This window comes from Leptosomus discolor, chromosome 1 (assembly GCF_034619465.1).
Source record: "Leptosomus discolor isolate bLepDis1 chromosome 1, bLepDis1.hap2, whole genome shotgun sequence".
Taxonomy (NCBI): domain Eukaryota; kingdom Metazoa; phylum Chordata; class Aves; order Leptosomiformes; family Leptosomidae; genus Leptosomus; species Leptosomus discolor.
Genome location: NC_141391.1, coordinates 94,578,650 through 94,605,685, shown reverse-complemented (window position 1 = coordinate 94,605,685; position 27,036 = coordinate 94,578,650). Strand labels below are relative to the sequence as shown.

Below are 27,036 nucleotides of genomic sequence, written 5' to 3'. Positions count from 1 at the left end.
TCTTGGAGACGTTTTTCAGAACTGACTCGGAAAAAGGAAAGGAAAAAGGACAGGAATAAGAGAGATCCATATCTCTCACCATAAGTCTTAACACCTTTGTCCCTTTACAAAAATCTCAGTCTTTCAAATTTGGGGGTGTGTGTGGAGTTACCCAGTGCCAATACCGACTGTTGAAGGAAATTTCCAGAAAACACACAACTTTGAAAAGAAGTGGCTAAAGCTATAAAAAGGCATCTTCATGTGCTAACCTGATCTGTTAAGACAATGGATCAAACACCTGCCCAGAAGATTTGAACTCCTGTTCTGCTTTTTGATCACTGTCTTTTCCCCCCTCTCACACATGGCCCTTGCTTCCTATGTTGGAAAAAAGATTTACCATTAGCAAATTTTAAGAGCTTTCAAAACAAATTTGGCTCATGTTTCCCGAGCTAGTCCATTTGCAAGTTCAGGCAGAGCGCTCATCTTTATTTTTGAGCATCTGCTCTGACACCAGCTAGTCCTCAGACACAATGGCCCCTAATTCTCCAGCAGCCTCCATTCAGGTAAAATAATGAGTGTCAACCGCTTAACCAGCAGATGGGAGCAACGGCTCAAAACACTGTTCAGATAGGTCCCTTGGGCTGGGACCCGTCTGTAACCCTTGCAAAAGCAAGCCACTTACTACACACTTACAGCAGGAACCGGTAAGAGACATCTAATTGTAATTAACAGTTTGCTGAAGGAAAGGCAGCAGTACCAAGGCCACAACACAAAGGAAAGAGACGCTTCCCCTCTCTCGTGGGACAGGGAACAAGAAGCAGAGACCTCCACTGATTTGAAAGAGCAAGCGGCGGCCAGCTGAAGTGCCTCGGGGACTCCTAGTGTAATGGAGAAAACGTTTCTTGGCCAGGAAGAGCAACCGGAGAGGGAGGAACTTCCCAGCAGACAACTAATCCCAAAAGCCCTGATGGACAGGGAGTAGGGAAAGTAGGAAGCAATCCCATCTCTCCTCTGTTTTCCCCAGGGCACTCTTTCCATCCTTCAAGTCCCAGCGCCCTGTGATCGCTTCCTCCCTGGAGCCATGGGTTTGCTTACTGCATTACCATTGGCAGGAAAATCTGGGTTGTTTATTGTCCCTCTCAGGGAGGGTGATCCCGTATTAGGAAGATTAAGGTCAGCCCGTAAGCGCATGACACGATAATCTCCTGCAGGCGCCAAAGGGGCTGTGACAGAGACGGGGCACACATCCTTCCCTTCCTCCGTACCCGCAGATAGCTACTTTACCAGCCAGACCCCGCGCAGCTCCCACACCCTCAGGTTGCTCCTCGGGTGCTGCTGGCCAGGGTGTACCCCGCTAGTCGCCTGCCAGTAACAACATGGTGACGCTAAAGCTTGCAACCTCCACCCAGAGCCCCGCAGCTCAGCTGCTCGACCACCCAGCAGAAGCTGATGGGGTCTGCACAACCTCCATGGGCTGATGGACTTGCCTGCTGCCTAATCCCCCCGACCTTCCCCACCAAGATACAGTATTTTGGTCAAAATATACCAGTGCTGCTTTGGCATCCACTCCATCTTCCCAGCACCATACAATATAGTCTTCTGTACCTTCCGAACAGCTTGTAAGCCAAGCTCCTTTTTCAAATGTTAAACAAATTACACTGGAAGAGTCATGAATGATTTCAGTGAAGGGAAAAAAAATGTTTGTTTTCTGAGAACAGCAGCTGTTACTTTCCTCCTGAAGGAATAAACAACCCCTCTGTACATTTCAGGAAAGCAGGATTGGGACTTTTTAAAACTACTATTTACACCACCCTGAATAAGACAACTAAGCAAACCATAGCTTAAAGCACAGCAGCATAAACAGAAAAAAAACCCATCACTAAACCCCCCAAACCCAAAACTTATTTCTTGCCCAGAATATCACTTTACTGCTTACTTAGGAAAGAAATATTAAGCTATTGTTAACAAGCCTGGTCAGAATAATTTTCTTCAACAGCAAACCCGAATTCAAGTTTCTGGATGTTCATCCACTGCAGCTTCACAGCATTTCTAGTTATTTCACAAGCAAAGCCCCAGACTTCCATTTACATGCTGTCCCAACAGGAGGTCTTACGGTGCAAGAACTGCCCAACCTGCAAACCACGCACACCATAGGCAGGCAACACAGTGTCCAGGGTTACCCACTGTCTCAATCTGCTTGGTGCTTGTGGTGGCTTTATTTCTTTGCTAACTGATGGTCCCCACCCTACTTAGATCAACCTCTTCATCATCCCTTCCCTTGCTGCCTCCATTTGTAGGGGAGACTCCAGTCCATAGCTCTTGTGTACCCAGCGGACTGCAGCACTGATTTTTAGCAAGCATTATCACTCTCGCCCTCGTTTCACGGGTAAGCAACAGCTTTGAATGCTCGTCTTCCCTTCAAACACTTATTTGCTTGATGTATTGAGAAAATACCTTTTAAAATTATTACGCAGCTCTGTATCACTAGATCTCCATCTCCCAGCATCAAAACCTGTCACACACAAGCAAGCCAAAGGAATCTTTTATTGTGGCATCACAAGGAAAGGAGCATGATCCCTATGGATTAAGAAAACTGCTCTTATGCGGTGAGTTCAGGATGGTCGGTACTTTTTGTCTCAGCCTTTCTTCTTTAGAGCCAAAATCATTTTTTCCAGACCTGCTTGGTAGTGATTTTCCACCAGCACCTCAGGTGAGGAAATTACTATGCTCATTCTCAAAAGCCCAGCCTCACCATAGATTTTGTACCTAACTTAGAGAAGGAAGAAAACAGCCTGCAGTGTGGTTTTGAAATCAGTGCAAATGCAGTTAATATTTAAATAATAAAACCTTATTAAGTAAATCTTTACATAAAGAAATCAAACCTGTTCTGATTCTTCTTTTCCAATCCCCTTTCCTATTTTCCCTCTAAGCTAGCAAAGCCAGCTAGAAAGATCAGTCCATGTGATGGAGCACAACAGTTGGTGTTCAGTGTATGAAAGTAACCCCTCCACCCCCAAACCACTCCTCCTTCAAAGGGATGCAGTAAGATGCTGGGTATACCAGGTATCTGCTTAGTACCAATCTCAAGGTCAAATTTCCTTTTAAGATCCACTTTCTCCAGAAAACGATGAGTTCACTCTACCAAAGGTAACTCAAAATCCAAGCATCGTCGCTACACACAAAAATATAGGGGTGTCAAGTGAGAAAAGGAATGGAGCCCCCTTGGAGAGAATCACAGCGACTGCTGAAATATTAATGAAGCTCTTTATTTGAGAGAGTCTAAAAAGGACTTTGAATAATGCATTGCAAGCAACGGTACATCAGCAGCGGCTTTTTTATGCGAGAGGCAGCTGGCATTTTAAAAATAGACAACTTTCAACTTGATGGGGGTAGCTTACCAGTGGAGGAAATTATCCACAAATGCACCATCATTTAAAGGGAACAAAGCAGATAAACAAGCAGAGCACAAAGAAAGTTTATTAGTACAAATGTTCTGAAACAGTCCTCTGCTGTCAGCACAGGCTTGCCCAGCAGCAGCTTCACTGTTATTGGGCGTCCCAACATATTCTGTCTCTTACTGTCACCAGAAGAGTCTCCTTAAGCTACTTCACAATGGGCCCAGTCTGGCAAAGATCTAATGATTTGCTCCTGTAAACAAAAGAAATGCTCTGTCCCCCCCAACCCCCAGGCAGCTCATGAATTTCTGAAGCTTGTTTTTAAAAATAGGATTATTAGTGATATTGGCTTTCTAATTCAATAGAAGAAAAAGAAGTGGGAGAAAATGGCACTGTAATAGGAATGGGATGGAAAGTAAGACCCATGGAGCCTGCTCGGCTGTACATCTAACTGGACATGAGGGGTCCTTTGGCTTTAGGATTACACTAAAGGACCCACTCCCACAGCATGAGCACCTTTAGCAGCAGAATATTGAACAGCCACGTGCAATGCAGTTACTGGGGTTTTGGTGTTTACACTTACTACCAGCAACATGACTGACGGACAAAGATGTTGCAGTAGCTGGCTTTGTGACAAGTCCCCCAGAAGGAGACATAAGACCTTGCAGTCAGAGACGTTTTTCAAGTATCCTTGATATACACCCCCTTTCTCGATGCAGTCAGGATATAAAATGCAACTTTAAAATACAGTCACACGGGCATATCCAAAGGCACAGAGCTTGATTCAACGCACAGGTGCCCTCGCAGTGGGCTCTGCCTGCAAAATTACATTGCTAATGGCCAATGCCACTGGCACTTTTCTTTTTTGGTGGAAGCACTGTGAATCTCGACGCCACTAAGAGCCATGACATTATGAAGCTAATTGGGAAAAAGGCTGATAGGAGTTTTGCAGCCACCCGACCAGAGGTTTCCCTCCCTGTCCTTACTACCACGCTGCCTCCCCTCCCTCCCATCAGCCCCTCTGATTCTGCTGCAGAGACTGATCTGCAGATAAAAGGATTTTATACCATAACGGCACAAGCAAGGCAGCACAGGGATTCCTTCCCCTACCCATCATGTTGGGTTCTTCTACCCCAACACAATCCCCTCGGAGACCCATCGATCTTATAGACTAGCCTGCCCCCACCCCATATCCCCCTTTGCCTCCCTCCACCACCCAAAGAGCGGGGACAGCGGGGCAGCAGCTCACCATCCCGAGGGATGGCAAATTGAGGGAGGAGTAGAGAGAAGCATGAATCAGCCCCACAGCGAAGGCTACATACCAAGTGCTACAGTGTTTTAGCGTTACCTGGTATGACGCACACGCAGAACAGGAGCACTCCCGCAGTACCAGTACATTGCCCATCATTGCACGTATATAGGCACGCTGCTGCTGAGGCAGGCAGCCTTCGGAAAAGTGAAATGTGCCAGAAAGCAAGTGCAAAGGGCAATAAAACAGCATGCCCTGCCAGCCCCATCTCCTCTTCCATCTGCTCGATTTATTCTATCTAGCCACTTACTTATTTTACTGGCCATCAAATGACTGGCTGGTCACCTCAAGCATCAGTTTCCCTTTGTCCTTCCCTTCTCCATTAACTTTACCTTCCTCCTTCATACATCCCCCTTCCCTCTTTCCATTAACCCACCCTTTCTGCTTTTACATCTTTGCCTGCACAACTAAATCCTGTCAGTCACTGATATCCACATTTCACACAGCTAGAAACAGGCAGTCAACAGCACTAACATCCACACTCACTCCTGCCGGGGGAAGCCATCTGAAGGAAGAAAAACCCCAAAGAAATAAAGGACAAACGCCCACCCCAAAGGCATTACATGTTATCGTGGCCTTAAAGAAACACCCAAGGCGGCAATAGGGGGTGAGGGACAGAGACCCCCAATGCAGCCAGTCTCCTCGTTCCCCCGCACACACCGAGGGGTAAGCAAAGGGCTGCTGCCCCACCACAGCCACCAGGCACCCTGAGACCCACAGCATCACTGCCTGCCGCTGGAGGATAACGCATGAGCACAACGTGACGCAACTCTCGGCTTGACCTGTTTGTTTTCAAAACGAGCTTTGCCTTGCCTGGGCACAGGGAAAGACGTTTGGTCACTGATAACACTGCAGGCAGCCTGCCCGCAACACCACCTCTGGGGAATACCTGGGTGGTGCTGCCAATATTCGCACAGCAAGTGATGGATCTGTTCACGGAGAGACCCTACTGTCCAGTGGGTTAGCCGCAAATGAGACGACAAGAAAGCTTTTTAGAGCTTGCAGCCCAGTTTGCACTCCCGACATCTCTGTGGGTGCAGGTGCCTTGTCTGATGCCATTCCCTCCTGAGTCAGCATGCACTGCACCAAAGTGTATGCTTTTGCACTCCCTTCGCACTTTTATTTTCCATTTTTTCTCCTCTCCTCACTCCTCCCCCTCCCTTTTTTTAATGCAATGCAGCCTTTTTTTTTTTCCCCTGGTACACTGCTGAATGTAGGGAAAAAAAAAACAACCGATGCATCTCAAGGGCAGAGCAGGGACCCAAGTGAGAGGGCAAGCAATGCTGCCCAGGGTGCAAGGTGCCAAGGAGGGCAGGGCAGGTGGCCATACTGAGCGTGCACAGTAAATAACCACGGCCTCATTGGGAAAGCATTACAAGTCCAAGATACAGCTGGCCCAGGACGGATTTAGCGTGGTTGTGCTATTCAGCATTGGCATAAACCCCCCTTGACCCACAGCCAGAACCCCTGCCACTGCAGTGCAGTTGCCCCCTCCCTTTGTTAGCAGCGCCCAAGAGGCAGATCCGCCCCCAAGAATGTAACTCTCCAAAAATGCTGAACAAGGGTAAAATCACAGGGAAAACGGCCTGCAGTGAGCGCTCAGCCCCCTGGACTGTACCACAACCTAAAAGCCCTAGCAGCATTTGGACTCCTGATGAGTTGGGTAGAATTTCAGATAGAGGGAGCCCGCAGAGTGGAAGGCACGTTCATCTAAACCAAACCAAAAACATATGTTAAACCTTTAAACTGGGTGAGGAAAAAAGTAATAAAAAGAGAGAGAGATTATTTCACCTGGAGTTTTTAAACGAAAGGCAATGGGGAAGTGCAAAACACAGTGTTTAGGACGATGCATTCCCTGTACACCAGTCATAAAAGCTCTGCAGCTTCAAGCTGGGGACAGGACAAGAGCTGGCAAAATGTCAAGGGGAAAAAGCAAAGAGAACTCTGAATAAATTGTCCCATTTAAAAAAGACAGGAGAGAACAGGGAACCAGAACAAATGTATATACTTGTACACAGGATGGTGGATGTCTAAAGCACATGATGCAGACTAAGGTGGGGGGGACGGAAGTGTTTGGTTTTAAATGAGGATGACAATACACTAGCCACATCAGAAACCTGGTGAAAGTGAGGCAGTAATGGGGATTCTTTTAAAAAAAGCTACTTATTACCTAGGAAAGAAAGACTGGATCATGTTAGTCGGGGAATAGCACTGCCTTAGCAATGTGATGACCAAAGGTAGCAGTGGCCATCACAAAAGGCAAAGAAATCCACTGCCCTTCTCCAAAAGAACAATTCCAAAGCACGGGAGCCTGTCTGAAAGGAAATTAAAGAGAACAAGCAGCCGTGAAGGTGATACATTTGAGGGATGTGGGAAGATTGCTTAAACATATCCATCTGGAAGTACAGGGCAAATAGCACCTGCCAGAGGAGGCATCAGGAAGACCAAATGCAAGCTACTGCCATGAAGCAGCGGTCTCATGAACCTTTGTGGCTATCCCTACATCAAAAGACAAATGTTGCAGGTCCATCCTCTCATGCCCCACTGTCACCAGGGCTGCGTCCCGGGCAAGCTTCACGGCAGCTCTCTGGGAAGGGACCACCTCATGGGATAGAGGGAACCTGCTGGTTAGCCAACAAGAAGTATTAAGAATGGGAGATAAATGTTTTGCTGCTTTATTCTACCAGAACTCAAGCTAGAGGCATCAGAAGCAGAGTGAATTTTGAACTTCATGATCACTTCCAGGATATTCAATATTATTGTTGTTGTTATTATTATTATTTAGGTTAGATATACATATGAATACCATTTTATCATTAGGCATTTCAGGACAAACTGTTCACCATTTGTCTTTCTGTTCCTGAAGCTGGGAGCCTTGAAGGTGCAACCCAGGTGTGCTGCGGAAACACTGGCAGTTATGTCAGAAGTAAAGACATATAAAACTTCAGTAGTATGGCATTTGTGAGTAACTAGGGAACTTCATAAAGAGAGTTTCAAAACAAATGATGCCAGAGTTTTTCTCACTTCAAACATCTTTCTATGTCATCGGAGATAAGTTACCTACATTCTTCTCATTTTTCTAGATGAATAATCTTTCACATAGTGTTTGCTGGAATAAAAGCATAGTAAAATCTTCTGTCTTTATAGGCATCCTCACTTCCTCTGCCCAATTTGAAATATGCATTAGTAATGTGAAAATCCACAATGTCTTCCTACAACAGGAACCATGTGCAAACCTTTACGCTTTACAGTTATCCTGTGGTTTTCTTGCCAGTTTCAAAGTCAGGTAAAAAGTTCATGGTTCATTGTAACAGACCTCACCAGTGAGCGAGAGAAAAGGCCAGCAATGCATAGTGTTATGACACCAATATTCTCCTTCCTAAGCAGCTAATGAACTGTCTTTTCCTCCAGCAGTGCTTGCCAAGCCCACACAGAAGGAACCTGCCAATTTCTATCTATCTGCAAGGCTGACTTATGAGGTCAAAGCATTATTATAAAGATCTTTTTGCCTGTCAACTTGTGATATACACACAGATCGTTGAAAAGGAAAGAACGGTACCATGTTTAAACTCTGGTGTAAGTTTTGGGAGGAAAGTGGCCATTAAATTCAGAATCTGCATAAGCTATACAGTCCTTACCATCATTTCTTAGGTAACTTCTTACGTCTGTCAGGAAGAGATTGTTTATACAGCAGCCAGTGTATGAGCAGCAACTAAACTGGTATACGGCGCAACTGGGAAGCACTTTGCTCAATCTCTTCCCTGGAACAAGGAGGGAAACAGCAGGCTCCTGACTGCTATGGGGAGATCTGACCTGGACCAAATTCATTTGTTAGTGGCTTTCTGCCCCCTCCTTCCTCACTAGGCTGCTAACAAATTAATGAGCTATTTCTCAAGAGCAGAGCTTAAGGAGGGAAGCACAAGGGAGAGTTAGCATTAAATACTTTGATCCCTTCAGCAGCTTTGGTACAAAAGCAGGTGCTCTCTCCTGAGAGAGAGCCTTCTCCAGAAGGCATGCCACAGCACTCCCAACACAGCGCTAGCAGAGAACAGGAGAGCCAAAAAAGACTCAGCATTCACCTCCATCAAGGGTAAGCGCATTTAACCATTTTGCACAGCCATGTATTCTGTGGCTCCTGGAGCAAATGGGGATAAACTCATCTTTCCTTCCCCTGAAAGACCAACAATGTATTTCTAGTCCTGTCTCTGCAAACGAGGCCATTGGTGAAAAAGTAGGGCATGGGATTGGGGTGACCACTTAAGTTCATTGCTCTGAAAATACCCTGAAGCAGTTCTAACTCCCACAGGAGAGGCAAACTCATCCGAGCTCTTAACCTGGTCAATTCATAAGGGAAAGTAAATTCCCAGTAAGAACTGTGCAGCAATTCATCTATACGGTGTCAAAAACTAGTTGAGGGATTCTGAACAAATTGAAAGAAAACCAAACAAACCACCAACCAAAAATTTTTAAAATCTTCTGATTTATTAGATAAATTAAAGAATAATTTGCTCCTGGGGAGAAAAAAAAAAAAGTGTATCTGTCTATCTATCTATCTATCTATGAATAACCTGTCTCCCCAAACAGCTGAGTATCACTTCACCACACCACAAAAGCACTCCAAACGGTCTATGAGGTGTCTTCACAGAAACCAGAAGTCCAAACATTGTGGAGAGTTTAAATTAGGGACATCTAGGGCACATCCACAGTGCACAACGCAGCACTGCGGAGCAGCTGTACAACCAAAATTCATAAAGTCAAATCTGTGCTTCCCTGGTCTGCAGCCAGTGATCCCTCCTTAGAAGCAGGGAAGACCCCACCTTTAATCACCTTTAATTACTTCCATGACCCAGGTATCTCTAAGCAATACTATGCTGTGCTAGGAAGACAGGTCTAGCTGAGACATAGCTACACTGCTTTACAAAGAACTGGGCTTTTCATTTCTGATTCCTTTCAAGTTTGGACCTTCCTTATGTTTGAGTTGGTTTCTGCCAAACTAAGAGCCTAGCACAGAATTCCTCTCAGAAGGCTGTACGCAGAAATAGGGTTTTGCAGATGTATTGCACAAAGACCACGCGGTTGTCTTGCATATGCCCAAGATGGAAATGCTCCTAAGGCAGACAACAGAGGCTACTTTTCTTCATACAGAACAAGGCTTGAAATGACCTTCCAGCTTCAGGCCAGCAAGCTGGAAGTGAAAGGATACGGAAAAAACTGTTAAACATGGTCAGTTTTGTTACACCACTACACAGGGGACTCACATCATTTCAGAGAAGGGCTTTCAGTCCATCATGAACAGAGCTCCTCTGACTTTCTAGTGATGAACACATGCTGAAGAGCCCTGCAGGTCCAAGAAGGTAGATTTGGGAAGAAAGCCAACAGAATGAGAGAACTTTGTGGTTGAATACTGTGATTACCTGGAAGAGAAATTTCTGAAATATCTCAGCCTTGGATACTCAGCAGAAGGCAGCATAGTCACTAGAGTCCTGAAAGCTATTCATTTCTACAAGCTGAAGTGACTGCTTCAAGGAAAACTACCTTCTATGGAAGAAAACAAGTTCACAAACACAGAATGGCACAAAGAAGTCTTTAATTGTCTTTGAGATTAACTTAACACTAAATGAGGTGAAAGATGCTTTAAATGGAGGGAAGGCAGTTTCCAAAATAAGTCTCATGTTAATTTGACAAGAAGCTACAGATGTAGCACTGGTATCTCTCTACTTCTTGCATAACCAAAAAAGCCTCTAATTAAGCCCATGCAGATTTTGGGTTTACCCTAGACTCAAGCAAGTGTGTGTACGTGGGGCAGGGCAGAGGAGGAGTTTTCACTGCCTTACTTGGTTTCCTTTTCTTCAGAGGCAGTCCTCGTTGATCTTTTCACAACACATTGACCACCCTTTCTGCTTATGCTCAAAAACAGACATCAAGACAGCAGGAAGTACTGTCATGGCAGTGATGCTGCACTAGGGAAGTGCAACTTCATAAGCCAAGTTGTGAGACAAATGCTTCCAGGCCCAGGCTAAGAAGTGTCTTCCCCTTGCTCAGCTGCCCAAGGATAAGGTCTCAGCTTGACAGGATCACTCTAGGTCATATTCCACATCATTTTGTGGGCACTTGTAATGTGCTTTGTCTACAACAGGTTATTATCCTACTGTCAAGAAAAGAAGTCAGAACATTACATCATCCCATGGTTGACATAAGCTCTAGTTACCCTTCATGAAGCAAGGACTGCTTAGCCTCTGCCCATCCAAGGGGAAGGAAGAGGATTTAAGTTCAGAACTGTGGCAGGGGCAGAACTGAATGAAATGTTATCTTCTAAACTGGATTTGCATAGGAAGCTCCTAGGACAACAACAATAAAAAAAAAGAAAAAAAACAAACCACAAAGTGAAGATTTTCCCATGATGACAGGGAATTTTTCAGTAAGAAGTTTCTCCCATTTTTACTCATGTGAAAAAGGACAGTTTCCTGCCTCCTAGATACATGGTTTCTTAGTGTCAAGAGGAGATAGATACCAACATATACTATAAGAGCCCTCTGAAAGGCCTGATCTACCAAATCACAATCACACGGTCACATCTAGGATCTCTTGGCCGTTGCCTACTGGCGCCTTGACAAATATCCAACATAATACAGTACACAAAGCAAGCTCTAATTTCAGTGGTTGTGGCTAAGCCTTAGCCACCTTAGCAGAAGCAAAGATCTACCTCCACAGGCCGTGTTTAAGATCACAGCTTCTTCCCTGCCCCCTTAGAGACGTGCCTGCTGCTACAGATAAAAACCAAGCCAGAGCGTGGAGGATGCTGCCAGCCCAGCATTAAGAAGAGACAGCCCCAGAACAGGAGCTCTGCACCTCAGCCACTTTCTGACACAACCCCCTCTCCTCTTTGGCCTTTTGCCCATCATGGTACCTAAGCATTTTAGTGCAGGAGCAAAGCTAGCAGGAGAGAAACTGGTCCAAAATGCCTACAACTAATTTTGGTTTTCCTCCCTCAGTTTCGCATTAGTTACTACATCTTAAGGCCATCCTGTGGTAGAGCATACATGGAAGCAAGATTACATAATGGAACTGGCTGTTCTCTTCTGTATACTTTCTCACACAGTACTTTTGATTACAGGATAAGCAAAAAAAAAACAAAACAACAAACCAAAAAACCAAACAGAAAACCAGCAAGCACAGCAATTTTATCAAAGGGGTATAATTTCAATATTATTGATATAGCCCAACATGAACCACACACATTAATTTTCAAGTATGCCAAGACTTGGAATGAAGAATACCAAAAATCAGATTTCCACAATTCCAGTGCCAGTTGTGTTCCCTCCTGAGAAACATTCATGACACAATCCAAAACACATATGAGGATAACAGTGGCTGTTACCCGTATGATCCTTCCTGTCCTAGCTAGCATGGGCCATCTGTTACTGCTTAGCAGACAGCCCCACTAGATAGGTACTACTTACATGAAAAGGATGAAATAAACTGGCAGCAAAAATGGCGTTACAAAGTCTTTCCTAAGCAACTCATAATTTACCATTTGAAAAGTAAAATTTAAACTGTGCCAAATAAGGTGATAAAAGATACCAAAGCACGGACTAAGCCACAGGCCAGTCTCTGTTTCTACATGATATCACTTATGGAGAAGTCAGAACCAGAAATCATGCTCTGGCTTACCTGAAAATTCTCTTTTTTAGTCAGCAAGGTCCAGGAATGCCAGAGAAATTAATGACCTTTTGCTTAGTCCCTGATGAGCCCTTTCCCCTCTTGTTCACCAGACCATACAAAAGGATAAGAACATACCAGTGACTGCTCTGAGCTATTCTGCTGTACTTTCAGCCTGACCAGCTAAGCAATCACCATTACAAGAGATGTCAGGATAAAACTGCGCAGGATCCATCGGAAGAAAACCAGCCTGCCATTCACCCAAACCCACTCAGCTTCAAGATGCATACTAGGATGAATGGTCATTTCTTTCCTCAGCTTCATCCACCAAACAACAAAATACACCTTAATTTACTGCTAGCAAAAAAACCTTAATTTAACTCTTGACACAAAACTGAGGGCAGCCAGCATTAACTTGTTCCAAAAGGGCCTCACTGGGGTATGCGAAAAAATCAGACCTACAGCACGGGCTACAGAAAAGGCCCTCAGTATGAACAAACTCACTTCTTCTTGAAGAAATCCCTAAACTAAATGCTTCCTCTGAGCAATAAATTACATGGAACCCTTATGCCCACAATCTCTTCTAGCCTTAAATGGCAGCTTGGGAAACCCACTCTGTCCTTCCCAGCACATCTCAGCTTCAGCCCCAATAGGTGCTAGTGTACTTTTTGTGTGCTAAAGCAGACACCTGAGAGCTGCCATCCCCACGTGGCCCATACTTTGTAGCTGTCTGATTAAAATTTAGTGAAGAAAACTGCTAATAAGACTTCACAGCTGTCATAGCATCCACTGTATGAGGAAATTAGAGAGAAATCCTTCTTTAGCTAAGAAGTCAGTCCAATTCCTAGGATCACTTGACAATCTCACTCAGCAAATCTGGCAGAATCCACAAATCACAAAATTCTGCATACTGGTCTTTGACCAGAGCTCCATGTTAGCAAAATCCTCTCTGTATCTTCATGTCCACAGCAGGGTAAAAGTAAGCAAACTAGCTTGTTCTGGATGTCAATATTTAAACATGATCCTGCTTGCCATATCTGGTACATACCATGGAGATAACAGATTACTGACGCTTAGCATGAAGAGGATGAGGACATTCTTAAGCAGGCACATTGAGTTTCCTTCCTTTGGGGTAAGCATGCTTGCTCCCCAGCCAAATGATCATTCAAAACAGAGGTGGATATCCACCAAGAGAAATGTTCACTTATTTCCTTGAATGAAAACTTTCCTCCCTATGCCCTGCATGAGGGGAAATTATTTTTTTCCTCCAAAAAGGCTTGCCTGATCTATGAAGTCAGGAAAGTTGCCTGGATCATTCCCAGCTGTGGAAGCCCACTCATCCAGGGGCCTGCTGTCATGAACGGGCAGCTCTGCTCCCTCTCCCAAGACACTGGGCAACCTGTAATACTTTTTCCAGTGCATTGTGTACGCAGGTTCAGAATAAAGAAGCATCAGGGTCTACCAATTTCATAGCTCAGATACAGCCAGCTGGTCCATCCAATGGTATCTTTCCACACACAGTATTCATTAGACTTCGCAGAAATATTCCCATACTCTGCAAGTTACCTTAACAGCAAGTAAAACGCAATTTTGATTTCAGCTTGCTATGCCTGTCATTGAAATAAGATGTCAAAATGAGTGCCACAATATAATAATTATTACAGCCAGGGACTTAAAATAACTGTTTCACAGCTGTGCCAAATTTGACCAAACTGTTCCTTAGACATATTGCTTGACTTGCATCAGTGTTTCTGTCTATAAAACGGGCATGCTGACTATTATTTTTTAAGGACTACCACAGGTAAATAAACCCGAAGATTTAGTTTTCCCATAAGTAATTATACAATGCTTCTTAAGAACAACAGTATTTGAAGAACAGAGAAAACATAATGCACAACTGCCAATGTTGTAAAAAACTGCACCTTATCAACACACAAGGAGCAGCCAGGCTCCGTTTTTGTATGAATTTAATCCAAACAACGTGCACTCTGCCATGGCCTCTGATGCTGGCCATAATACTCAGCATTTATTCATCCACCAGCTGACTCACGTGTGATCTCACAGTACACTATCTCATCCACGTATCCACAGATCGAGTCTTTTGCTCTCGTGTTCTTCAGATTAGGCTTTGTTTTTATCTGCAAAATTTTAAATTAAATTCTACGTCTTTGAGGGTCTATCTAAGCTTCAGTGGAACTACCACGTTTGAGGAGTGCGCATCTTGTGAAATGATGTTGTGCTGCAAAATGAAAGGGCAACCAAAGCAAGTCTAGAGACAGGAGGTAGAACTTAAAAGGTCTTCTGTTTTGACAGAGAAAGGGAAAAAAGGTTCATCCTGCTGAGATATCAAGCACTGGAACGAGATATAATAATAAATAAACCCTCAATCCCAACTCTATGGGAATTCAGGGGGATCCAAGACAGAATGACCTTCTGTTTCATCAAACCTGAATATTAAGCACGGGTGAGCATCAAAAACAGTCAGCTGACTGCATATAACAGTCTGGCCATATATGGTTTCTACTGATTTTAAGCACAGCAAGATGACTTTGCAAGATATTTTATATGTTTCATATGGACAGACCTCAGTCCACCCACATGTACTCTTCAACCTCAGCTGATTCAATTATTCTTAAAATGTCTTTTTATATCGTATCCTTTTGCTTACTGGTATTGCACTAGCATATGATACAGAGCAAATATGCTTTCAGAAGGCAAATGTTACTGCCACACAGACTCAGGCTTGGGCGCACAACTGATCGGCTGTTGAATGGTAACTGGAAGAAAAACTGGTCAACTGTCTGCTTCTCACTGATGAGGTGGCTCTTATTTTTATATCATTAATAGCTTGATTGATTGCCCAAGAGCAAAGACTTAGCATGGAATTCTTGATATCTTTCAGATTTAGAGGTCTGCCATCTTACATATTTTACGTATTCAATGGTGCTGGAAAAAACAGAAAGTCATTCTGGTCTAACACTTGGCATGAAACTGCAAAGCCAAGCACTTCATGAAATTAAAAGAATAAATCAACTACGTGGTTGTGGCTCGGTTATATTCTTGAATATTTGGGGACTGCACTGCTCTAGGAAACAGCCCAGCTCCTTTCTTTAATACTGGATATTCTTCAGGGTACAGGGATCAATCCTGTCTGGTCCCCTGGCATTCTAAGGTCAGCAAGAGAGGGGGGAGGGAACGCTTTAAATCTGATACTTCTGTTAAAAAATAGCTATGGCACAGTATGCTCAGGTTTCCATGTGACATGGACCAGGTTTGTTTCGTGTTAAAGAGCACCTGTTTCTCTGCATAAGTTTTACATGCATATCATGCCAGCTTACAGAAACTGAGGCAGCCTTATCATTGTGAACAATTTCACTAGCTGAAAATTCTCTCTCCCCCAGATGTACCTATTTTTAAAGTACAACCATCTTTCACGTCAGAGAGCAACTAGCTGTTGCTTACAAAACACAAAACTCCTGGAAGTGGGAGGTTTTATTTTTGTTGCTACTTTCAGTTTAAAATAGCACAATTGCTGGAAGAAATAATCTGTTTATTACCACACTGGTCGGTCCAGCACATCTCTTGCAGCTCGTAATTTCACAGGCCGGCGAGCACAGTGGGACAGCCTGCCCCACGCCTGCTGGCCCCAGGGCAGACCCCAGCAGTGCTCGTGCCCCAGCCAGGCAGCTGCTGGCTGACCCCTCGCTGCAGCAGGGACCACCTTGGATGGGGCAAGAACCAATGGTCATGTCTTGCATGCTGCTCTGGTGACTGTAGCAGCAAAGACAGCCAAGGGTGGATGAGCTCAGCGCTGTGCAGGGGGACAGAGGGCACTGAGCTGCCCTTTCCATGCTGGCAGGATGCTCAGCAAAAGCACCACTTTGAAGTAGGGAGACCAAAGCGGAAAGATTTTAAAAGGAGCATTTTTCCATAAGAAAGTATATGCCTATATGGCCATGGGGAAAGCCAACAGTTGCCTCATCCTGACAGCAAGAGTTTTGCACAAGCACTCTGAAAGCTGCACAAAGGTCCTGCACATACTCAGTAAATACAGCGAGGGCTTGCTGCCTCCTAGAAAGGCTGTATGTGTCCCCAGTCTTACCTGCCACAACAAAAACAAACCCATAATGCCATCCCCATGAACTACATGTTTTTGCTTTTTTGAAAGGTGTGACCTTCCATTAGTAAATCCTGATCCAATCCTTTTGCATGAGAAGGGACTGGATCTCCCCTTTCAAGGGAACAGGGAGCAAGGAATACACTGAGGCTCGGCTTATATGTTCCAGGAAGTAATACTGAAACACTCTGACAGCCAGCTCCCTGGTATCCTGAGGTCCTGGCTTTTTCTTCAGGAGTTTTTAAACTGCACTTGCATGCGAAAAAAACCCTAAAGTCTTCAGATGATGCACAGATGGTCTGTAAGTTGTTGCAGGACAAGAGAGATCAATTTAAGCCTGTAGGTCATTTGACCTGCATAATTTAATTCAGTAGTTTTTCCTGAAGTATACTGGAAAGAGATACTCCATCCCAGATACTATGCAAGCTGATCTCAACGTTAGCTAGCAAATGCAAACTGGGCCTGCTTCAACTGACTCAAAGATGCAGCTATTCAAAAAAGCAGCTCTAACATAGTATCAATGGCCTGTAAACCAAGAGGAAGTTAAAACAAAAAATCCCTATACATGCAATAATATCAGCTGCTTGTTTCCTATAAGAGATTTTACAGGTAAATTGAATCACACCCCGTCTCCAATCAAGGCACGCTGCACAGCAGTAAGTCCAGCACAGGGCAGCTGCACTAGTAAAAATGATCCCAGCAACGAGATGCAGCCATCAGGGAGAGTGTCAAGGTAGTGAGGGTAACATATACACACTTCTGTTTCCTCTTTGTTTCCAAAGGGCAACAGAAGTGACATGCACTTAATAATGTTACCATTCCAAGCCTAATTTGAGCCAGTTAGATGTTAAGTACTACTGCTGAAGCTACAGGAGGATTGAGTCTCCATCTTTTCTTCTATTAATACATACCTAGAAAGTGCCCTTTCTTTTACCTTAACCTATTCTTGCAAGAATAAAAGCCACAACTTTCCTGACAGATTTCTGTTGTTTTGATTGTCTTTTGTTGCAGTTGTGGCAACAGCAAGTTGTAATGAAAAGGCTTTGGCCAGGAGACTACTAGGGAACACAACAGAAATCATGGGATTTTCCCCTCTCACCTTCACCATAGGAAATTTGCAGCAATCCTTCATCTCAAACAGCTTTTGGAATTGATCTGTGTGTGTTTCCATGAACTGTACACAATGCCCTTCACATTTTCTTTGGTGAGGTCAGAGTAGAGCATTTGGACAGCCCCAGGAAGCCGGACACTGTCATGCACCTTTGTTTTACCTTCTAACATGGACAAAAATCCCAATCCAGGCATACATCCTTGCAGACTGCATGGACCCGCAGACCCCAGGTTCCCCATCTCTGCTACAGATGTTCAACTCTGGTTGGGTCTCAAGCCCCAGATACAACTTTGAAGCCAACACACTCTATAGATCTTCAAAAGGGCAAGCTTTGGTTCTGCCTAATTGGACTGATTCAACACACACCATGACACAACCCATGATGCCATAAACTGGCCTAAGTTTCAAGTCCAGCTACAAAGAAGAATGTCGATGTCACCTGGCATATTCAGGAAATTCTTGTGTCTTTGAAAACATTTTTTTTTTAGGATTTCCTGAATCACTGACAGTTTCCATACCTGAAAGGACTACCTCCATCAAAAAATTCAGGTTTTGATATAGCTCCCATTTATTTTTAGAAACATACAAAATGAGCACTTTTTCATATTCTGTTGCCAAAAATGCTGAAAGGAATTTTCTAAATTGCCAGATGGAGGCCAACCCATTGGAAACTCTGTTCAAATGAAAAATGTTTTTAAAGCTTACCAAAGGATTAAATCAGCACGGTCTAGCTGAAACTTCAGTTGCAAGGAATACACTTTGGCCCTTGCAAAAAGAATAATTTCTCGTGTGCTAGGGGTGAGTTGTAAATATATTTTGCTGGTGGTGTTCAGCGCAATTTTCTGTTCCCATGTACTATATTCTCTGAAGCAGTACCTGTAATCTGGTCAGCAACAAAATCCTGAAGAACTTGTTAGCTTCCCTGATTACTGCAGTCCTGTGGCATTGGCAGGTCTTAGCTGCGCATTTCTATTTAAAGGCTTTAAGAGTGGTTATAAGGGACATACAGCAGGGACTTCCTTCACTTCACAGTTTTAGAGAAATGTTAAGTGCCCCTCTTCCTATGACGTTTACAGGGTTTCACCCTCTCCTCTTCTCTCCTCCTTCTCTGATGCACCATATAAGCACATCAACCTTTTCCTTAGGTCTGCTCCCAAAATCCATGGACTTCTGCAGCTCAAGTCCATCACCTCATTATTTACATCATCACATTCTCTTAGCGAATAAACTCTCTAAAAAACTTGCTTGAATATAAAAAAAGAACATTTCAAACTGATCCATCCAAATCCACATGCAGCCCAAAACAAACCCAACCTTTCCTCAAAGCTCACAGCAAATAACTTCCAGAAAGGAACAATGACAAGACTCAATTTCAGCCTTCTGCCCAGCCTGGGCTGCTCTGCAGTGTCCTCCTGCCTTGTGGTGCACCCAGCCTGGCCTCTGGGAGGGGGTCATTGCTGGCATCGCACAGTGACCAGCTGCCACCTGAACTCAACATGGCAATTCAGGGAGATGGGGAAAGTGAGAAACGGAGAGGGAAGGGGGGCTGCTTGCTTCTTTTAAGGATTTTAGCACTGTCCCCAGAACCATATACATGAAAAAAGCACATCTGGAAAACACCTTGCAAAACACTACATGGAAATTACAGCAAAATTAATATTAACAGCTTCGCTTCCATTCTGTTATTACAGCTCCTAAAAATCCTGTGGACTGCTCCCAGAGCTCAAAGAACCAGCTCAGTTACGAAATAATGATAATTCAGTAAGACACAAGTGTGCCATGCTTCAGAGTCCCTTTAGTAGAGGAGAAATTCAAATGCTTCCCTCTCATAACCCAGAACTGTTATAAAGACAGAACATATAAGCCATCTGCCCACCACAGTGAGAGAGAGCTAAGATGGAAAGAGGCCTGCTCGACTGATGTGAACAATCTATTCTCTGAGAGATGATTAAATGCTAATTAATAGCGATGAGGCTAAAGAAATAACATTATGCAAATAAAAACAGCCTTACAGTAACTGTCATCTGCTCCCTATAGTCACCTCTGGAGTCTTTTATTTTATTCTAAAGATTCAGTCACCTAGGTTTGCAAGACACTGAGGTCAACACTATTTTCACCTGCAAATTTGGTGGATGCAGAACAGACCCAGTACTACATTAAAGCTAGCATCTCTGTAACAAATATCATCAGAGTTAAAAAGCACATGAAAGATTGAAGGAGGTGCTTCTGCAGGCTCACACGCACAAAAGAGCCTTCCTAGATACTCATCTATTAACTCACTGGCACATAAATTTGTAGGACAATTGCAACAACTGAAGAAACAATGATAAAAATCCAGAGATGGAGACAAATAACAGTACTAGGTAACCTAATTTACCTCCCTGACAGCACAGGGAATTGATAAATAGTCACACAATCAGAGATAAAATCAGATTCCTGGATCCATTTTAAATTCCCTTGGTTCACCTACAATAATCGTCTCTGTTTCCTTGATGAGAAAGGCTAGTATGAACCCACATCCAAGAAAAATTACTCTCCTGCCTTCTTTACAGATTCCCCAGTACTCTTCCCTAGAATTTGTATGTACGCTGTTTAGGCCACACAACAGGTTGGTTAGAGCAGGAGTGAACACTAAACAGCTGAAGTGTTTACTACACATACAGCAGTACTCCACCACACCCCTATCCCATCACCTGTGAAAGAGCAAGGACTTCTGCCACCGCTTGTTTATGAATGCATCCTATGCCTTCCCAAATATAACTGAGTGTGGCGGTGTGATCTCCCCTTGAGCAGGGGCACCTCTCAAGGTTGTTCCTTGAGGTTGAGAGAATCCTTATCGTGTCAGACACTTGGTAAGTGAATTTGGAATAAGCATGCTGAAATTTTGGAATCCTAGCTAAGTGATATAAAGGATTGATTGCAAAATACATCATCCTTTAGACATAAACCATTGACCATGCTTGGGACTAGGACTGGATCTAGCCACATCTAGACTCCTCTCTGAGAAGTTTAGAATGCAAGGGGGTCCTTTCTGAACTTCATGACTCAACAGGAGGGTCTCCATGACAGTTTTGTCTGTCCTGTCCACTATGCAGTAAATAATCAAGTGTACCTTGCCATCAAATGTTGTTAATCCACTGTCGCATTTACTATCAAACTTTGTTAAATCACTGTTTTATATCAATAAACATATTGCTACTTCCCTCTCACAAGTGACTGAAACATTTCAAGTCACACACTATCCCTCTTCACCAGTCCAAACTGACCTGTTAATGTGAAAAGGTTACCATCCCCAAACTAGACAACTGTCCAGGTACAAACTCCGAGGTCAAGGTGTAGCAGGTGCATCATCAAGACGCAAGCAGTTACACAAACAGCAAGAAAAGAAGGAGCATTTAACCAACAGCGAACTCCCTTAAATGAGGCGTACAATGCTAATTTGTACCGTACACACACGATTTTCAGAACATGAATGAGCATCAGCAATGCAAAAACTACACTGACTTGCCAACTCCTCTGCTCCAAAATACACAAGCTGACTGCACTTGTAAAACCAATTCCCTGCCAAGAAGGACAACAGCATGAGATCCTCGCAATGTCTGAAGGCACAACTGACACCGCAAGGCACCTTTCACCCCACGTTATCCCACCCATGGGTGACACCAGGGTGACAGGCAACGGCTGCCCCTGCACCTCCTCCCCGCACACCTGCGAGCACAGCCCCAGCACTTGCTATGGAGCGCAAGTGGAACTCACGGCTTTATCTTCTCCGTTTACTCATGCTTACCAGAGCTGTCATGCTGGCATGTCTCTGCTCCATTAGGACTGTCATTAAGGTGGTTTTATACTGCAGCTGTGATAAACACAGAAAAAGCCCACCAAAACCCAAAAAAACACGCAAAAGTAAGCCAAGTTGGGTAAGTACCCCAACAGGGAACTTGGAAAGCTGACTCTGGAGCTATGTTTCTGAACACCATCTAGCTTTTTTTTTTTTTTTTTTTTTTTTAATTCAGTTATTTATTTAGCCAACAGAATTCACCTTGGGCTATTCCCACAAGAAAACACCATTATCTTTTCTTTAATCTTTCACGTATGTCATTATGATAACAGAATCGGCAGCAACTGACTTAAGGTGGCAACTGCACGAGGTTTGTGCCTAAGAAATGGAGCACTTCAAATCCATCATGACAGGGATACTGTGCATTTTTGGGACTGTAATTTTTCTGGATTTCAGGTAACTACGTACAAATAATAAAATTTCATTCTAGAAGTATAGTAATGATGACTTTGTAGTCAATGGAACCACCAAAAGATTGAGCAATCTAAGTCACGTGGGAAAGCTAAAACATTTCCCAAAATATTTCCTTTAAAACCATCTGCTAACAGATATTAAAAGAAAATAAAAGAAAAAACCATAAGTATGGTAAGAGGTATTAAAAAGACCAGACGCATGCAAAAACCAATGCAGAAGCACTCAAAATAAGTTCTGGGGAGAAAAACAGTAATTTCAGCAACCCAGCTGGACATTCACAGCAAAGATGACTAATGCCACTAGCAACTCAAAGGGACATACAAATTTAATCCCATATTATAACGCATGGCTCAAACAGCTGCATTTGATGATGGGTCAGCAGTTCAGCCATAAATTTGTGTTACAGAGCACGCCATCGCACTTGCTCTTCGTCTTGGGCACTTCCCAGAAAACAGATTGTGAGCTCCTGAAATGGTGGGCAAATGCCACCTGCTCCACACTGCTGCGGCATGAGGACCGGCAGCTACCTGCCCCAATGCCACAGCTGCTCCCAGCCCCCTGCCAGCGACCTCCTTTTCGGGAACACCTGAAAGAAGAGGGAGGTGGGGGGTGCTTCTCCGAAGCAGACATCGGCTGTCCCCATGCCTGCCATGCCAGAGGGGGCCTGAGCCCCTGTCCTTCATGAGGCCATCTTCTGACCACCTGACCCCTCCATGCCAGTGACACCGCATTCCCATGGCCACCAGAGGAACTGGCTAAAAGAAGATTAATGGTAAGGAAACATGCAATTTCAAGCTGTTCTAAAATCACAGTGCCAGCTGTCGCCTTGCAGCCAAGCGACACTTACCTCCAGTCCACAGCTCTCCTGCCACCTGCTAACCTCCAAGGGGTCATACCAGGATGCACACGCCCATTTTCCAAGTGATAAAAGCTTGGAAAACTAAACTACTACTCCTGCAAATAGGTATCTTATTTCTGATTTTATCACCTAGCAAAAGACAAGCCAAGTTATAAGAACCTAATTCAGTATTCAAACCACCAGTCTGGGTTGGAAGATGCTCTTCAGATCAGTGGTCCACCTTGGAAAAAATACCCCAATGGAAACTCTACTTATATGCTTTTATTACATTAACTAACAGCAAGAAACCCCCACACCAGCAGGACAGGACACACACAAAGCACTCATGATACCAAGTGTCTCACAGTGCCTAAAATCAGAAGCTAATCACTTTGCTACAGTGCCTGTTTGAGGCAACAACGAGCTTTGTGTGGAAGGTGAAATCCATTTTCTGCAGCCCTATAACTTTAAGGACTAGTGCGTACACCCTTAAAGCTCCCTCCGAAAACACACTGAGGCAGGCTGTTAATTTGGTAACAAAATATATTTCAAAGCCTACAATGAAATATTAAGTATACATACATTTTAAGACATAAGATCACTTAAGGACTAGATAAATATAAGGTACTGAGGGATGCTTAAAGGTTTCACTCCCCCATAAAAAATTCACTTTCCATTCTAATGCAAAATTCAACTTCCCTTAAAAACTAGACAGGTTATATCTCGGATTTCTATGCAAGCAACTTATGACACCCAAAAGGAAAAAAAAAAAAAAAAAGCTAACAGCCAAGCAATGCTTTTATTGCCTTTCTTTTTTAATCTACTAGTTCCAAATCAGATGCATTCAGTACCGAATTCAGATTAGCTAAAAAATGAGTGTTGAATTTTTATTACTACATCCCTTAAGGACCAAAAGCGGTAACCCCAGGCATTTAATGTATACTATGAATAACAATACATATGAGCACATAAAAAGCTTGTTATCTCTGTTTATGGATTTTTTTTTACCATGTTGATACATTTACAGAAAGAAGTTGGGATGTATAGTGAGGGGGAGGAGAGGAAGCTATCAAAATAACAAATACCATTAAATAAAACCTATTTGGAAAGGAACAAGCTACGCAGTATGAAATTTGAATGAACCATGCCTCTTCATTACCACCCTGCAGCTCCCATGTAGTCACTGGAGCCTCATTTAATGCTTATACTAAAAGCCTTCATCTACATACATCTCACCCATTGATACAAATGCAATTCATATTTAACCCTGACAAATAATTGCTCATGATAGGAACGTTCTGCGTAAATAGATTTTCTTCTTTTATAAACAATGTAAACACAGAGAAGTCCTTCTGGATGTTTCAAAACAGCTCACTGGATTCAAAGAAGCATCTTCTCCCCCTATTCCCTCACATCACAATCCATAACGACCTGGCCAGATATCCGAAGGGTTTCCACCGCATACCTCCCTGTCACAGGACCACTTTTCTCCCTGTGTTACACTGCAACTCCATCCCAACAGCTAGAAAAAAGCCTGTACAAACTGCAGCTAAGCAACGCAGGGCTTTCTCCTTCAGAAATCAGCTTACAACCTCTCCAAAAATCATGGGGAAGCCGTCAGAACAAAATTCTACAAACCAGTCATTTGTGGCACTTGCATGGTTTCCTTCTTGATTTAGGTAAGTTCAAGAAACCAATTTTTAAAATAGTTCCTACTATTGAATCCTTCCCGTATTTTCAGCTCTGAGAATTCACAGGGACCAAATTTGAGTTATGCTGACTCTGGAGCCGTCAGCTTGTGAGAGTGCAAAGAGCACCCCAGAAAATAATGGAGAGGGGGTGCAACAACTCTCAAACTTGCCTGTAAAAACAAAATGAGGATATGGCTAGAGTACACCATGTTTCTGCTCTGCTCACAGCAATAGGTGCAACCTTGCTCCAATTTATACTAAATGGCTTGATTCAAAGCCCAGAAAGGGGCCAAAAATATGAATTTGTATTTGTTCTTCTGTGCTAAAAGGAAGAACAATTGATGAAGACTTAGGGTCTTCTGTCAGCTACTCTGGACCTTTACCAAGCCCTCTCTTGTCTTCTTCCATTGAGATCTGCCTAGCTTTCCCTAGTTTGGTGCCTTGGGAAACCAGATGCAACAGCAAGCCTGATGGAAAAGAAATTCCTTCTCTTTTGCTTATGGTTGCAGGATTCTGTCTCCAAATGTTTATTTTCTTCCTCCTTTACCAGGCTCAAGGAAAAGGGCAAACAAACACCCTGACAACTCTTGAGTGTTAAGTAACTGGAAGATCCATGCGCTTGAAGAAGACTGGGACACACAGGAGACTGGCAGACAGTTCAGAGGAAAAGAATTTGCACTAGAGCATCCCACCAGCACAGACGCACTGCCATAGCCCAAACCAGAGCTCAGCTGTGTTATTTACCCTATGAGGTCCCAGCTGTCAACCTGGCCTGGCATCATGACAGCCTACAGCGCAAATGTCCTGAGCCAGCTGCTTGGCTCAATGTACAATTCTCTCTTTTTTAATGAGATTAGCGTTCGTGAAATGTGCTAGCTCGACGGGCACACCGATTTAAGTCCTCTGTTTATTCAGGCTACAGCAGATACAGTGGTCACTTTTAAAAAGACATAATCTGAAAAGATATCATGAATTCACCAGAGCTCATTAATCACAGGAAGAAGAGGGGTTGCTTGTAGATCCATTGAGTACAGAGGACTGGAAAAGATGAATCTTGAAATTGTGGTAAGCGTATAAACTTAGCAATCTACCTACTTCGGACTAGCGTGAAGGATCTACTTGCCAACCAAAAACCAACAGATGATTCCGACTTCCTATCCATTTCAGTCATCAGACACATCTGCTGCAGTTACCACCAAAATTGTTAAAAAAGAAGGGGGGGGTATGTTAAATGCTGGGGGGATCAATAACGCAGAGGTACTGCCATAAGTATGGATTAGCAAAATGACTTTTGGCTATGCTTTTTAAAAAATAAAATTAAAAAAAAAAAAAGCGTATGAAGTTACAGTTGAAACAGTTAAGTCATATGTTCACTGTAAAGATGTAAAACATTATTGCCATGAATAAGCAATTCTTGTTTAGAATGCGTTTTTAAGCAGAATGATGAAAATTTGAGTTACTCCGTTTCACAGACACTTTTCACAGCATAAAGCTATTAAAACGATAACACACAATCAGCCCCCCTCGCTAGGAAGTGACAAATTCGCTTCAGCGTATTGTATCAATGATGTGCAGATTACAGTCTCTAACAGCACACAGCGGGGCCATTATCGTATGTTGTCACTATGTACCATTAAAAGGTCTTTTAATCTGCAGCCTGCCGCCACAATACGCTGCTCATCCCGGGGATCTGCTGAGTAACAGGCCAGGGCGCTGCGAAAACCTCCAGGCTCGGGGGTCGCCCGAAAAACCCGGCTCCCCGTCACTCAATCACTGCAACTCAATTAATGTATCTGGGTCATAAAAATGGTTTACGGGAGCCTGAGCCGGGTTACGAAACGCAGCGCGGCGGATCTAGGTGGAGGTCGGCACCCGCTGCGCCCAGGTAAGAGCCGGGCCGAGCACCGGCGGGGGGGGGGGGCGGTTCGGGGAGGGGGCACGGAGCGGCACCCCGGCGGGACGGGGATGCGGCAGGCGGCGGGGAGAGAGGCGGCGGGGGCCGCCCCGCAGCTCCCTCCCTCCGCTCCAGCCGGCCAGGGAGGCAGCGAGAAGGGGGCGGCCATGGCGGCAGCCGGGGAGCCCCCTGCAACTTTGCCCCGCGGGGGCTCGGGGGTACCAGCTCGCCGCAGGAAGCGAAAAAAAAAAAAAAATTATCTATCTAGATGTGTCTATATATATGTGTGTGCGTATATATATGTGCGTGCGTATGCACGTATATATTCCGGCATCAATAGAGCTCGGTCCCCGCACGGCACACCGGTGACACCCCGGCGGAGCCCCCGCCGCCCGCCCCAGGCAGGTGGGGGCCGCGGCAGCCGCGGGGGTACCGGGCCCTGCCCGGGGGTCTGTCGGTGTCCGCGCCGCGCCGCGCCGCACTCACCCAGAAGACGAAGGAGTAGATGATGAGGAGGGTTTTCAGACACGTTATCACGGGTTTGGTCTCCATTCTCCTCGATGCCATAATACTGAGATCCCGGCGGCAGGCTGGGCGCGGGAGGAGGAGGAGGGAGGGGAGGGAGGGGGGGGGGGGGGGAGGAGGAGGAGGAGGAGGGAGGGAGGGAGGGAGGGGAGGGGAGGGGAGGGGAGGGGAGGCGGGCGGGGTGGGGAGGGGGGGCGGAGGGAGGTGAGCTCAGCGCTGGGCTCGCCCCGCCGCGCCGATCGCCCGGGCCCGGCTCAGCGCGCCGC

General features: G+C 44.5%; 1 protein-coding gene across 1 annotated transcript in view; it reads right to left on the bottom strand.

The window, feature by feature from the left end:
• TSPAN7 (tetraspanin 7) overlaps positions 1-26,812 on the bottom strand; it is a 99,510-nt gene extending 72,698 nt beyond the window's left edge. Inside the window, exon 1 of the mRNA XM_086471313.1 lies at positions 26,732-26,812. Within this exon, the coding sequence (XP_086327439.1) occupies positions 26,732-26,812 (81 nt within the window). The remainder of the gene's footprint in view (positions 1-26,731) is intronic.
• Positions 26,813-27,036: the final 224 nt, after the last annotated feature.